This window comes from Clupea harengus, chromosome 2 (genome assembly GCF_900700415.2).
Source record: "Clupea harengus chromosome 2, Ch_v2.0.2, whole genome shotgun sequence".
In the NCBI taxonomy this organism is placed as follows: domain Eukaryota; kingdom Metazoa; phylum Chordata; class Actinopteri; order Clupeiformes; family Clupeidae; genus Clupea; species Clupea harengus.
In genome coordinates, this window is record NC_045153.1 from 29,133,357 (window position 1) to 29,146,477 (window position 13,121).

The 13,121-nt window shown below is 49.1% G+C and overlaps 1 protein-coding gene across 6 annotated transcripts in view; it reads left to right on the plus strand.

Annotated features, from left to right (window-relative positions):
* The window catches only part of hdac4 (histone deacetylase 4), a 161,366-nt gene extending 150,912 nt beyond the window's left edge, over positions 1 to 10,454 (plus strand). For all 6 annotated transcript variants that reach the window (XM_031560032.2, XM_031560027.2, XM_031560040.2 and 3 more), the window contains 3 exons: positions 8,828 to 8,912; positions 9,069 to 9,210; positions 10,170 to 10,454. In XM_031560032.2, coding sequence (XP_031415892.1) covers positions 8,828 to 8,912; positions 9,069 to 9,210; positions 10,170 to 10,209 — 267 coding nt within the window. In that variant the 3' untranslated portion in view covers positions 10,210 to 10,454. The remainder of the gene's footprint in view (positions 1 to 8,827; positions 8,913 to 9,068; positions 9,211 to 10,169) is intronic.
* Positions 10,455 to 13,121: the final 2,667 nt, after the last annotated feature.

Genomic DNA, 13,121 nt, shown 5'->3' on the forward strand with positions numbered 1-13,121 from the left:
GAGAGAGAGAGCGTTTTTATGTCTCCTGTCCAGCCATTCCCCTTCATTTGACCATGAAGGACCCTGCGGAGTCGCTTCATCTTGCTTTCTCTCTATCTCTTTCTTTCTCCCTCTCTTTCTCTCTCTCTCTCTCTCTCTCTCTCTCTGTTTCTCTGTGTGTCTTTCTGTGTGTTCCACACCCTGCGTGGGTGGACACAAGTGCCAAATGAGGGGGATGTGGAGCAATGGCGAGAGAGGAAGTAACAAATGTCAAGATGAAAAATCGGAGGTTAATTGTGGGAGTGCGCTGGCCATAGCCGAAACCATACAAACCATCCTCTGTGATTCATGGCAGCAACAAGATTACACAGAAAGAAAGAAAAAAACGTTCATCTATTATTTTTAACTAATAGAAGAAGCGTAGTCCTTTTACTTGCCTGTTTTCAGCGTTGCAGTGTGAGAGAGCTGCAGTCGTCTGGGAAAAAAAAAAAAGGGGAGCCGTTGCTCTGGGAAACACACAAGCGCGCGTGGGCGTATGATTTGTGCACAAACACTGCAAACAAACAATAGGCCATCCAGCTGAGGCCACCTCCAGGCGCTCGTTTGTGTCCTGCGTCCCCAGGCTCTGTCCCATCTGCAGATGCACTTATGCGGACTCCACCAACGCCACCGTGCAGGGACATTGGGTGGTGGCGGCGTGGTTAAACAAGCATGGTGCCGTGAACGCGCTGTGGACAACAGCCAAAAACCCGGTGGAATGGGTAAATAACCAGGTGCTGGCTCATCTGCTAATGCCGTTATGGGCTTTTAGCGGCACTGCCCACATTGGCCATAGCGCCACTGAGTGGTTTTGTGGTGAAGCAGGGAGAGACGTGCCACCATAGTCCTCGTCTAAATGTAGCCAGCAGGCCTTCCTCTGGCGCGGAGAGCTGATGTATTTTGAGAGGGTGACCGGGCACTCCGCAGACACGCCCCACTGGTGTGTTTACTGGAGAGAGAGAGAGAGAGAGAGAGAGAGAGAGAGAGAGAGCTGCTGAAAGAATCACGCCTGCCTTGGATGAGGCCTGATCACCAGTGTGTGTGTGTGTGTGTGTGTGTGTGTGTGTGTGTGTGTGTGTGTGTGTGTGTGTGTGTGTGTGTGTGTGCGCGCCGTAAACACTTCTGCTAACTGTACATAGCCTCCTGCTTGGCTGCCATAGGTCACCACAAGGAAGATGCATGTCATAGAAATGGTTGGTCTCATTCTCTGAAGGTAGGTAGGGTGCTCTCTCTCTCACTCTCTCTCTCTCTCTCTCTCTCTCTCTCTCGCTTTCACTCTCTCACTCTCTCTTTCACTCTCTCTCTCTTTCTCACTCTCTCTCTCTCTTTCTCTCTCTCTCACTCTCTCTCTCTCTCTTTCTCTCTCTCTCACTCTCTCTCTCTCTCTTTCACTCTCTCACTCTCTCACTCTCTCTTTCACTCTCTCTCTCTCTCACACACACACTCTCTCTCTTTTCCTGAAGCCCTTATCACAGCTCTCTCTCGACGAGGCTGTAAAAATATGTTCCCGGAACTCTTTAAAGCATCCAATGGCTCTGCTCCATGCGGATTTTCTTGGATGAGAAGGAAAATAAACAAAACAATAACACAGGATGATCCCGCTCGTAAAGTGTGCGCTCTCACAGGCCCCCGCACCAGGAAGCCACAGACGCGCTCGGTCATGGTGACTGCAAAAAACACCCCGGGTTTTTCGTTTCGGAGCGGTGGTGGTGGTGGTGCAACTCACTCACTTGGCCCACAAAATGCCCCTTCTCCACCCGCCACCTCCTCCACCCTTCACCTCCTCCCCCCACAGGGACAAGATGAATAAGGCATAGGATGGAGAAAAAGGTATAGAGAAAAAAGCTCTCCACCGTTTCCAAAACCTGTCAGAGAAAATAGAGCTTAACAACTCTGAGCTGAACCAACGTTTGCTTTGGGGGGGGGGGGGGGGTGAGAGGGTGGGGGAGGATGATTGGAGGGGGGCACTAGGCAAACTGGGAGCCTTAATGCAATAACGGTAATCGCTTTACCTGTGCCGGCGTCTGAGGAGGACTCGGGGGTCACCGCTCACTGCATTCTGGGAAGGGAAAGGGCTGCTGTGCGCCCCAACTCTCTTCACCCCCCCACTGGTTCCCCCCCGGGGAGCACGTGTTGTCATAGCAGAGCGGGCATAAATGAGTTGGAGGCTGGGAAACGGAGCGGAGCGATCGGAGAGAGAGCGTGAGCTCGGCCTGTTTGGGGATCCTGTTTCAGGGCGCCCTGTCGAGCGCTCACAGCAGGGGAAACCGTGTGATGTTCAGTGGGGTGACTGGGGTGTAGACAGCGGTACCAGCCTGGTGTCTTATTGCTCTTTCTCTCTCTCTCTCTCTCTCTCTCTCTCTCTTTCTCTCTCTCTCTTTCTCTCTCTCTCTCTCTCTCTCTCTCTCTCTCTCTCTCTCTCTCTCTCTCTCTCTCTCTCTATATATATATATATATATAAATATCTCTCGTCCTTTCCCTCTCGCCCATGGTCTTATTATTTAACTCCCCTCTCTCTCTCTTGTATTTAGTTTTTCCTGCTCGCCTCTCTCTATCGCTGCTGTGTTTGTGACCCATGGCGGCCCACCTCTCCTCCGCCTGGGGACCCTGTCAGTGGCCCACATGTGAAAGCAGTTAGGCTCACACCTCTGGCAGACGGGGTCAGGGAGAGGGAGACAGATCGGGTAATCAAAGGAAATTGGGAATCATTTGAAGTAGGGAGGAAGCCATTGTCATAAACCAGCGTCAGAGTCCGGTTTCACTAGAGGTCTCTCTGTCACACACACACACACACACACACACACACACACACACACACACACACACAGACTCACACACACACACACAGACTCACACACACACACACAGACTCACACACAGACTCACACACACACACACACACACACAGAGATTTGTACAACTCTTACACACACACAGGCACCCCCCAATCAACATCACAACACTGAACCAAGGAAAACATTGGCTCACACGCACACGCTTATTCCGGCACACTTACCCACACAGCACAACACACAGCTAAAGTCAACATACATTCTCTCTCCTCCTCTCTCTCACTCTCCCTTTCATTGATGAACGCACACACTCACACACTGACACACACACACACACACTGACACACACACACACACACACACCAACCAACCAAACATCCAGCGCGGGCAGGTCGTTAAGCGTGTCGAGAGCACGGCTCATTGGGCCCGAGTGACTGTGTCTCCGCCATGCTAAACAGCGAGCTGCGGCGGCCCAGGCCAACTTCGGACATCCTTGATTGGCGGAGCACCACTTCTATTTGTCATGGACACACACACACACACACACACACACACACACACCACTTCTATTTGTCATGGCCTCCTCCAGCGGAGCCTTTGGCAGCGGCGTCCGACGGCCCGCTTGAGCAAGTGCAGGCCGAGTGCTCATTACCACAATGGCCTCCAGCGCCACGAAACACACACACACACACACACACACACACACACACAGGCCACAGAGGGAAACTCACACACATCCCAGATAACAGATAGGGCGGAAAGGAAAGAAGAAAAGAGAAGAGATTGGAGGGAACGACGTCTCTAATCAGAATGGCAGGAAGCAAGTGTTTTATCATAATCTCTCCACCAAAGACCTCCACTGTAATGGCATTGGAATGTAGGCCAATGACTGTAGATGAGGCAGATACAGGCAGGGAGAAGGGCTTGTGTGTTTGTGTGTGGATTTGCATTGGTATGTTGATGTGTATGCGTATCTATACTCTGTGTGTGTGTGTGTGTGTGTGTGTGTGTGTGTGTGTGTGTGTGTGTGTGTGTGTGTGTGTGTGTGTGTGTGTGTGTGTGTGTGTGTGTGTGTGTGTGTGTGTTCTGGGAGTGTCTGACTGTGTGTGTGTGTGTGTGGGGAGGAAACGTAGCCAAACTCACTCCAGGGACCGCAGCTGTGTCAGCTACCCCAACCTCTACGCAGTGCCGCTGCCGACTCAGATGCAGAGTCACGAGCCCACGCGTTAGCAAGGCCTGCCTGACCCAAAACAGCCCCCTTCAGCACCACAGCTAACCAGACTCTTCCCTCTCCTCTCCCCTCTCCTCTCTCCTCCCCTCCATCTCTCTCCCACTCTCCCCCTCGCCTTGCAATATCCGACTGGACAGCACTCTTGACAGGCCCGCCCCCCAGATTCCTCTCAAGGCAGAATGCTCACAGAGGAGTTTACTTTACAACTGTTTGGTGTAACTGTGTGTGTGTGTGTGTGTGTGTGTGTGTGTGTGTGTGTGTGTGTGTGTGTGTGAGAGAGAGACACACACAGACAGAGCGCACAAGAGAGTGGTCATTACATCAAGCATTTTACTGCTGGCTCCAGAGTGAGAAATATCCTCCTCTTTTATTGGTAGGTAAAAGACAAGAAGTCTTTGGCTATAATGAGGATTGTATTCCCTTTTAAAAGTGGGTCCGATTTGTGGGTATGGAGAGAGAGAGAAAAAGAGAGAGGGGGTAATAAGGAGAACTGGAGGGAGGGAGAGAGAGAGAGAGAGAGAGAGAGAGAGAGAGAGAGAGAGAGAGAGATGATAAATGCCGTGCTGACTTTACAAGCCTCTTTTTTTAGTTCCAGGTTTCGGTGAGTAATCTCCAGGCCTTTATAGTTGAATAGCTCATGAATGATGCATTGGCTCCGACATTAGTCACCTCTGAACTCATGACTAATTGATGAATGTGTGCAAACAGATGTTGCGCTCCAAATTGTGGTCGTTAGCAATTATTTGATAAACAACAGCCTAATAGGCTAAATGTTCCCATTCGGCGATGAGGTTATGCTGATGTTAACACAATAGTTACTGTAAACATGCCTCGCTTCACCTAGTGCGTGGAGTCCTGTGTGCTTTGGAAATTCAAACAGGGCAGGAAGGTCGGCAACAATCTGATTCAAAGTTTTTGGTGAATGCGGTCCAGCACACACAGTAAACCGACCTCATCAAACCATTTATTTTTTTTTTAAACAGCACAGTAAAGGAAAACGCTCGTGAATGCCCTCTTGTGTAGTCTGCCGAACAAGTCAAATTTCCTGCCGAGTTTTTTGGTTAGTCTCGCGAAGCCCTTGTGTGTGGAGCGCATTCCTCCTCATGGAGTGTGGAGCGCATTCCTCTGGTTTGCGTGGTGTCCTCGTCGGGCTGGCTGCCTCCTCGCGAGCTCAAAGGCCGTGCCACATACTCGCCAGACAAATGGCATTTTGACTGTAGTAGACAGGCTTACGGCTGCCATCCCAGCACAACTCCTCTCTCACTTTCACTCTTCCCTCCTCCTTTCTTTTCACTCACTTCCCCCCACTGTTTGGCTCCATCACTCGCTCCTTGTCTAATGCCTTCAATTCTTTCTCAGTCACTTTTTTTTTTCCCCTGTCACTCACTCATGATCATCCTTTTTCCCTGAATTGAGGGAATATGAAGGGAAACGGCTTTCACGACACAAGTGGGGGTGTTGTTGAATAAAGAGAGGATGAGGAAAAAGAGAGAGGAGAGGAAAAAGAGAGCAAAAAGAGAGGGAAACCCAAATAAACCCCCCCCCCCCCCCCCAGTGTCACGGTGGATGCCGACGAGCGCCATGTGTTTCATACCTGCCAGGCAGCCCAGAGCGGGCTGACAAGACCCATTAAAGTTTATGGGCGTGCGGCAGGACCGTCTGTCAGCCTGATGGACAGCTACCCCCAACCCCCAGCCACCCCTATCCCCAACCCCCCCAGTCCCACTCACGCTCCTGCCGATGCCAGGCCAGGAGACAGGCGCTTCAGCAAGAGGAGAGGGGGAATCAGTTCCGGACATTGTCTGGTGTTGCCCTTTCACTTTCATCAGATGATTGTCAGTGTCAGACGCGTCATCACTTACTGGAAATACTGCATTTGGTTTACCGTACGGTCTCACGGATGACACAGGAAAGAGACAAACCCTTGTCGCTGGTTTGCTTGTGGGCGTTCCTGGTTTTGTGGTTACCAGGTTACAGAACTAAACAAGTTTGCTAGACGTTGGTGAGCTCGGGGAAAGCTGGTTTGAAGCTAGCTACAATGACTGGCAAAACGTAGCTGATAACCAGTAGCAAGTTTTCAATTGTGAAGTTAGCTACATAGCTAACAAACATGAACAATTACTTCTCTCTGGAAATGCATTGAACTGCATTCAAATTCAGGAGAGAGTGTTGCTATTCAGTGTAGCTAGCTAGCTATCTAGCTAGTTATGGCTAGGTAGCTAGGTGGTTGTATTATGTATTTAAATTTTAAAACTGACTAGTGCAGTATGTATCATTTGTTCCAGCAACATGTCCCAAGGGGTGTCATCAACGTGCCCACTCGCTCTACACAGACTAAGTACCAGGGAGCTGGCAGAGAAGAGTCTGTGTAATGTCCGGTCCAACTGATTTGGACATTTGCATTCTCACATACAGCCCCTCCGGGTAATGTCTAGATCACCTCAGGTTTGCAGTGCATGTCTGAAAACAGCTCATGGGAGAGAGGGAAGGAAAGGGGGATGCAGGGGGGAAAGTGGGAGATGGCCGAGTCGATAGGGACTGGAAGGGATCCATAATAAACAAGTGGAATAGGGGAGAGTGACCACCTGGCCACACACACACACACACACACACATCTACAACATTTAATATGCCACGTGTAAACACACACACACAAGTACACACCACAAACACACCACAAGTCTCATGTGCACATTCCACACTCTCAAACACAACTCCATACACCCTGAATTGTACCAGCCCGTGTCGTCGAACAATTCAAGAGTGCCCCTCATAAAGTGTTTGGTCTGAGGAGGCAGGAAGGGTAAAGAGAGCGGCGTGTGTGTCCATGCTGTGTGGGGCATCAGTGAGGTTTCACCCGGAGATGGCAGCAGGAGGGATGCCAGTGGCTGAACAAAGCCTGCTGTTGTCCAGGCTGAATTGTGGGCTCTGGCAGCGCTGTAGGCCTGGGGCTTACCTCAGCCTCCCGCTGAAGCTGCTGCTGCCTCTCTCTGCTGCCTCTCTCCCTGCCCCATCCACCCACTCAATGGTGGCTCTGGACTCAGGACATAGTGGGGTGTGTATACGTTTGTGTGTGTATTGTGTGTGTGTGTGTGTGTGTGTGTGTGTGTGTGTGTGTGTGTGTGTGTGTGTGTGTGTGTGTGTGTAAGATACTTCTTATAATTAAGATTTGACTTCTGTTTGATGGTCCATGGAGCTCTCACTTTTCCTTCTTCCTTCCAGTCCCTCTCACTCTCTCAGCGTTCTGTCTGGTCAGTTATGGCAGGTTAGAATGCGTGCGTGTGATGTTGCAGATGTGTGTGTGTGTGTGTGTGTGTGTGTGTGTGTGTGTGTGTGTGTGTGTGTGTCAGAATCAGAGAGAGAGAGAGCACACGCGTAGTGGCTGAGCCGGCTCCGTGCGGACCCAGGCTGGCGGAAAGCGCTGGGGCTTTTGGGAGGGTTTTTGATGGGCCCGCGTGTCGTGCCACAGCTGGATTAAAGTATCCCTCTCTCCGGCCTGCCCCGCCCGCCCGCCGTCCCCTCAGCCCCCCCCCCCCCGGCCCCTTCCTCCTCATATTTGTTTTAATTAAACCAAAGCTTCCAGCTTGGCCCAAAGGCATGACGCTCTCGCTCTCTCTCTCTCTCTCTCTCTCTCTCTCTCTCTCTCTGTTTCTTCTGTGTTCCTGGCTCGCTCTAACATTTCATTGCCTATACTTGCACACTTATTTTTCCTCCTTATTTTGGTCTGGCATTCTTTTTGTGGCATACAATTTTTCACGAGGTGGGGGTAGCAGGGTGGCAGGAGGGAGACTTCTTACTGCCTTTATTTCAGCATTCTCCTCTTCAGCCCCTCTCTCTGTCACTACCTTCACCATGAGTTTCCATCCGAGTCTGTGCCTGAGCCTGACAATGGACTTGACTCCAGTCTGTTGCGTGCTGGACCGCTGTGGTGTTGAGGGACTGGGATGGGTCATGTCCTGGTTGGGGTGGGTGGAAGTCAGCACTGCCTCTGCCTCCACCTCCCCAGGGGACCACGAGGCCAGCTCAGGCCAGCCGCGTCCACATGGAGGGAGCACCTCAGAACTCCACACACAGTGACTCAGCACAAAGCACGCCATTGTTTGAGTGCAGACAGGCCTTTTAGCGCAGTGTGGGATGTTAAACACATCTGTTGGCCCTCATCACACTGTGTGTGTGTGTGTGTGTGTGTGTGTGTGTGTGTGTGTGTGTGTGTGTGTGTGTGTGTGTGTGTGTGTGTGTGTGTGTGTGTGTGGCTGGTGCTGGGGGAGGAAGTGTTCAAACATCTCACCGCCACGTTGTTGACTTTTTCTACACCCGATGGCTGTTTGTTGTGACATTAGGCATGTGTACACACCACACACACACACACACACACACACACACACACCTTTGTCACCCAGTGCTTTACATCCCCCAAATGAAAAGAGTCGGTTTCAGATGTTTCCTCTTGGCACAGAATGTGGCCATGAAACGGCACAGCGGAGCACCAAATGGGATTCATTGTGCTTGTTGCTTTGTTTACTGTGTTTCCTCCCCAATCAGTGTTTCCATTATGTTTTATTAAGGCCGTTTGGCTGCCTTTCCCTGCGTGCCTTTCATTCTGAAACACCTACCCCATTGAAATGTCACCGAGATCTCTGGGCATTACCATTCTGTTAAGGATGGAGGGTGTTTGGGGGATCCGTTGGTACTAAAATATCTCTCTCTCTCTCTCTCTCTCTTTCTTTCTTTCTTTCTTTCTTTCTTTCTTTCTTTCTTTCTTTCTCTGTGTTATGTGCATCCACAGCTGGAGCCACTCCCTGAGGAGGTGTTGCAGCAGAGACCCAATCCCAATGCTGTGCACTCTATGGAGAAGGTTCTGGAAACTCAGAGTGAGTGCAGCCCTGCAGCCCTTATCCACACACACACCCATGAAGCCAGCAATAAAGCACCCTGCCCACCTGTTGTATTCACCTTTGAGCATTGTGGATGTTTATCTCTGTGTGTGTGTGTGTGTGTGTGTGTGTGTGTGTGTGTGTCACACACAGGTAAATACTGGCGCTGTCTGCAGCGTTACGCCTCCACGGTAGGCTACTCTCTGTTGGAGGCCCAGAGGTGTGAGACTGAAGAGGCTGAGACTGTCACGGCCATGGCCTCCCTGTCTGTGGCCAACAAGCAGCTTGGGAAGAGGTGAGCACTGTGTGTTTGCTGTGTCTGCTTAATATGGCGTGTGTGTGTGTGTGTGTGTGTGTGTGTGTGTGTGTGTGTGTGTGTGTGTGTGTGTAGCACAAAAAGAGTGAAAAAAAGACAGGAAGAGAGATTTGGGTATCCTGTGTACCTGTCCCTGGGTGTCACCTGCCCAGTGGTGAGTCAATGCGTCTTCTGCATATGTGTGTGTGTGTGTGTGTGTGTGTGTGTGTCTGTAGCGCTGTGTGTGTGTGTAGCGCTGAGTGTGTGGCTGGTCTGCAGCTCCCTGAGGATATCCGCTGGTGAGGCGGCACTGGTCCAGCAGAGCTGTGCTTCTGAGAGCAGCTCACTGCCAGAGCCCTAATTGAAAACACACAGGCAGCATTGAGCACAGATGCGGGATATTCCAGATCTTTCCCTCTCTCTTTCTTTCTCTCTCTCACTTCACCACCACCCCCACCCCCCACACACACACACATAAATTCATGCCACACTCAGAACCAATCGACACCATTTGATTTTTATTGATATTGATTATCAGTGAAAGACTTGGCTGGCTTTGTAAACTTGCTGGGCTGGGCTGGGCGGGGAGTGGAGGAGATTATGACTTTTGGTGTTTGTGTTATATAATGATAGTGTCTTCACTTCAGCTACTGAGTGTGTGGTCGCATATCAGGGACAAAGGGAAAGATGGATTGAAACTTTTTATGTATTATGAGGTTATTAAAATAGTCAGCAATTCGTCTAACCGTCTATTGTTCTATTACATGAACCTCTATGATGACACAGCAATTATTGGCTATAAAAACTGGACTAAATCACCACACAATATATTCAGTCGCATTTGCAGGGGATTTGTCATGTTTGATATGAGTGATTTCTCTTTGGTGAAGACAATGATGATGATGATGATGATGATGATGATGATGATGATGATGATGGTTATGATGTCTTTTCCACAGGCCTGAGGATGAGCCGATGGAGGAGGAGGCGCCGTTGTAGAGTGGCGTGTGCAGCGGTTGTCGTGGTGACCTCCTGTGCTTGACGGGCCCCGCGCCGGCCCCTCTCTGGCTCCTCCTATTCCTCCGTTTGTGGCTGCAGACCCGACGAACGGCGTACCGAACGACATCTCACACCTCCCACAAAACCATACCATCATCCTCAAGAGGAAACCGAACCTGCAACCAAACACGTCAAAAAGACTCTAACCCCCCCACACCCCAACCCCTACCCCCGTAAATACCCCCTGGCCGTTTTGAAGCAGTCTTTGTTCAAAAATGGGGACGGGAAAAGTGTGTGTGTGTGTGGGGGGGGGGTGGGTGGGAGGGGGGCTGGGATCTGTCCCCAGAAGGTGGGGTGTCTCGTACCAGGTTGACGCTCCACCCGCTGTGTCCACTAAGAGGGACGCCGCCTGGGCCTGGGTTTCGGACGGGACGCGGCTGATTTGACCGCCGACCAGCTCTTTATCCCTCCCACGGCAACATCATTACTTTCCCCACCTTCCTTGAGATGTAGATGCTGAGCGCCGGTGCTTTGAGACGAACACAGCGCAACACAACGGAAAACAAACAAACTAACTAACTAACTAACGGACAAGCTCTCCAGCAGCCTCCCTGAAACGTCTGCATGACCAGACGCGGGTTTAGCCGCCGAGAGTAACGTCGTCTGTGACCTTTTCTCTCTCTCTCTCTCTCTCTCTCTCTCTCTCTCTCTCTCTCTCTCTCTCTCTCTAACTCTTTTTTTTTTTCTCCTCCATTTGTTTGTTTTGTCTATTCTGTGCTTTTAAAGAGACAAAGCAACAGAAGCTTTTTTTTTTATTCTGTACAATTGGAAAGTTACTGCTTGATGATGATAAAATATCATGATGGTGATTTACATTGTCTGATTTAAGAAGAAAAAAGGACATAAATCGAATGAGACTGTTGGGGGAGAGGAGTCGTTTATTTTGACCCTGAAAAGCTGTGTGTTGGAGGCCTTGTGTTCGATGGGAGAAGACTCGGAATTCACTGGAGGGGACCGGGATTCCGTTGGGGACACAACAAAAAAAAAAACTTGCATGTGGAACATGGACCCTTGAAGAGTTTGTGCCTTTTTTTATTTTTGTGTGGAAAGCCGTTGGATTTTTGTGATGAATTCAGAAGAACATTGCCTTAAACTTATGACAGAATGAGAAAGACCCTCTCCTCTCTCCTCCCTCCCTCTCTCTGTATTTTTGGAGGGGTGAGATGAGTGGCGAAGGCCGTTGGTTGGCCAACGAACAGGAAGAACCCTCAGCATGTTTACCAGGAATGCCCTACGCACAGCTTTGTGTTTTCACACACACATGCACACGCACACACACACGCACATACACGTCATTTGATCGTTATTCCTCCTTAGTTTCCTCTTATTTTGTTTTATTTAACTCTGTTTCCTTTCATTTTGCTTACTTTCAGTCTCTTTGCTGTCCAGAGGAAACACACTATATATGGCTTGTAAGGTAGTTGCCAGTTGAACCAGAGCAAACGTAGTTGAAGCAGATTTCAGGTTTTTCGCTCTGCGGTGCTTCTGAAGGTTAACATTGCCCAATGTAGCTTCTTGCATTAAGGGAAAAAAAACTCAACCAAAATACATATCACTTCCTGTGAAGAGTTAATTAGCATGCGGTTTAGTAGAGCAACTTTCCATCTGCAGAATTTGAATGCTGTTCAGGCCATAGACGTTAAACTGAAAAAGGAACTTAAACATATATATATATAATTCCAAAGCATGAATTTGCTATCAAGCAGATTAAGTCTGTGCCATTAACTGCAAGTGTAGGAGATAAGTTATGAAAGGTTATTTTTTAATACGCAAAACAAATCTCTTTGTGGTTTATTAGAAGCGTAAAAAATGACACAACTATTTATATTTTGCATACTCTCTTTCAAAAAAAGTCAGAGTCTGTCTGACTTTGAGTGTTTTGAATGTCATGGTTTTCAGATTCTTATATAATCCAAATAAGGGCACTATACAGCGGAGACCACCGACTCTTAAAAACACATCACTTAGCAGATGGACCATTTTTAAAGAAACTCCTTTGAAACAAGGGCTGGTTACCATTTTCAGAAATCTTTTTCTCTCTTCTTTGTTTTTGCCATTGAGCCTTCAGATGTGCCACCTGGTGATTGTTCTTGTGACCGTGTGTAGGGTTAACCTTTCTCCCATTAGGCGCTTTCGCACAGTCGGCAAAACGCAGACGTTTTCAGGAGTGGCAGGTGCTACTGAGCATGTGGGTGTCACGTGACGCTAACAAGGAAGTAATCTGACCACCAGCTAATTCTCCAGACCAACATTGCAAAAACCTTTTTCTGAAAGGACTGTGAGAAAATATAATAAAATAAATGAATAAATATATATATATAGAAATATATATACACATATATAGACATATTGTACACATCTCAGACAATCTGCATGGAAATCTTTAAGAAAAAAAATTGACCACATCTTTATTTTTCTTTTCTAAGGAGGTACACATGCGTGTGTCTGTGTATCAAAGCATAGATATGGCACATAGGTCTGTATACACACACAAGGGTGCATGCTGTGGGGGGTCATTTGACGCGACCACTCCAGAACCTTCTTGCGCGGTTCTGTCATTGATGGTCAGGTAGATTGGATGGACATTTTTTTTTTTTTTTTTTTAATAGGTAGGGTGGGCAGGAGTGTGTTTGCCTCAACCCTACCCCCCACAGCCTTCGGGCGACTACCTTAAACCCAGTTTTGCGGTGAAACGTGTCCATATCCGTCTCCGGTGACAGACATGAGGGACAGGCTCAGGGGAGGGGGGGGTGGCGGAACATGGAGGAAGGAAGCGATCATTGCTGTTGTTTATTATTGTGTTTATTGTCCTCTTTTTTTGATATTTTCCACATCCCACATGACTACTCCAT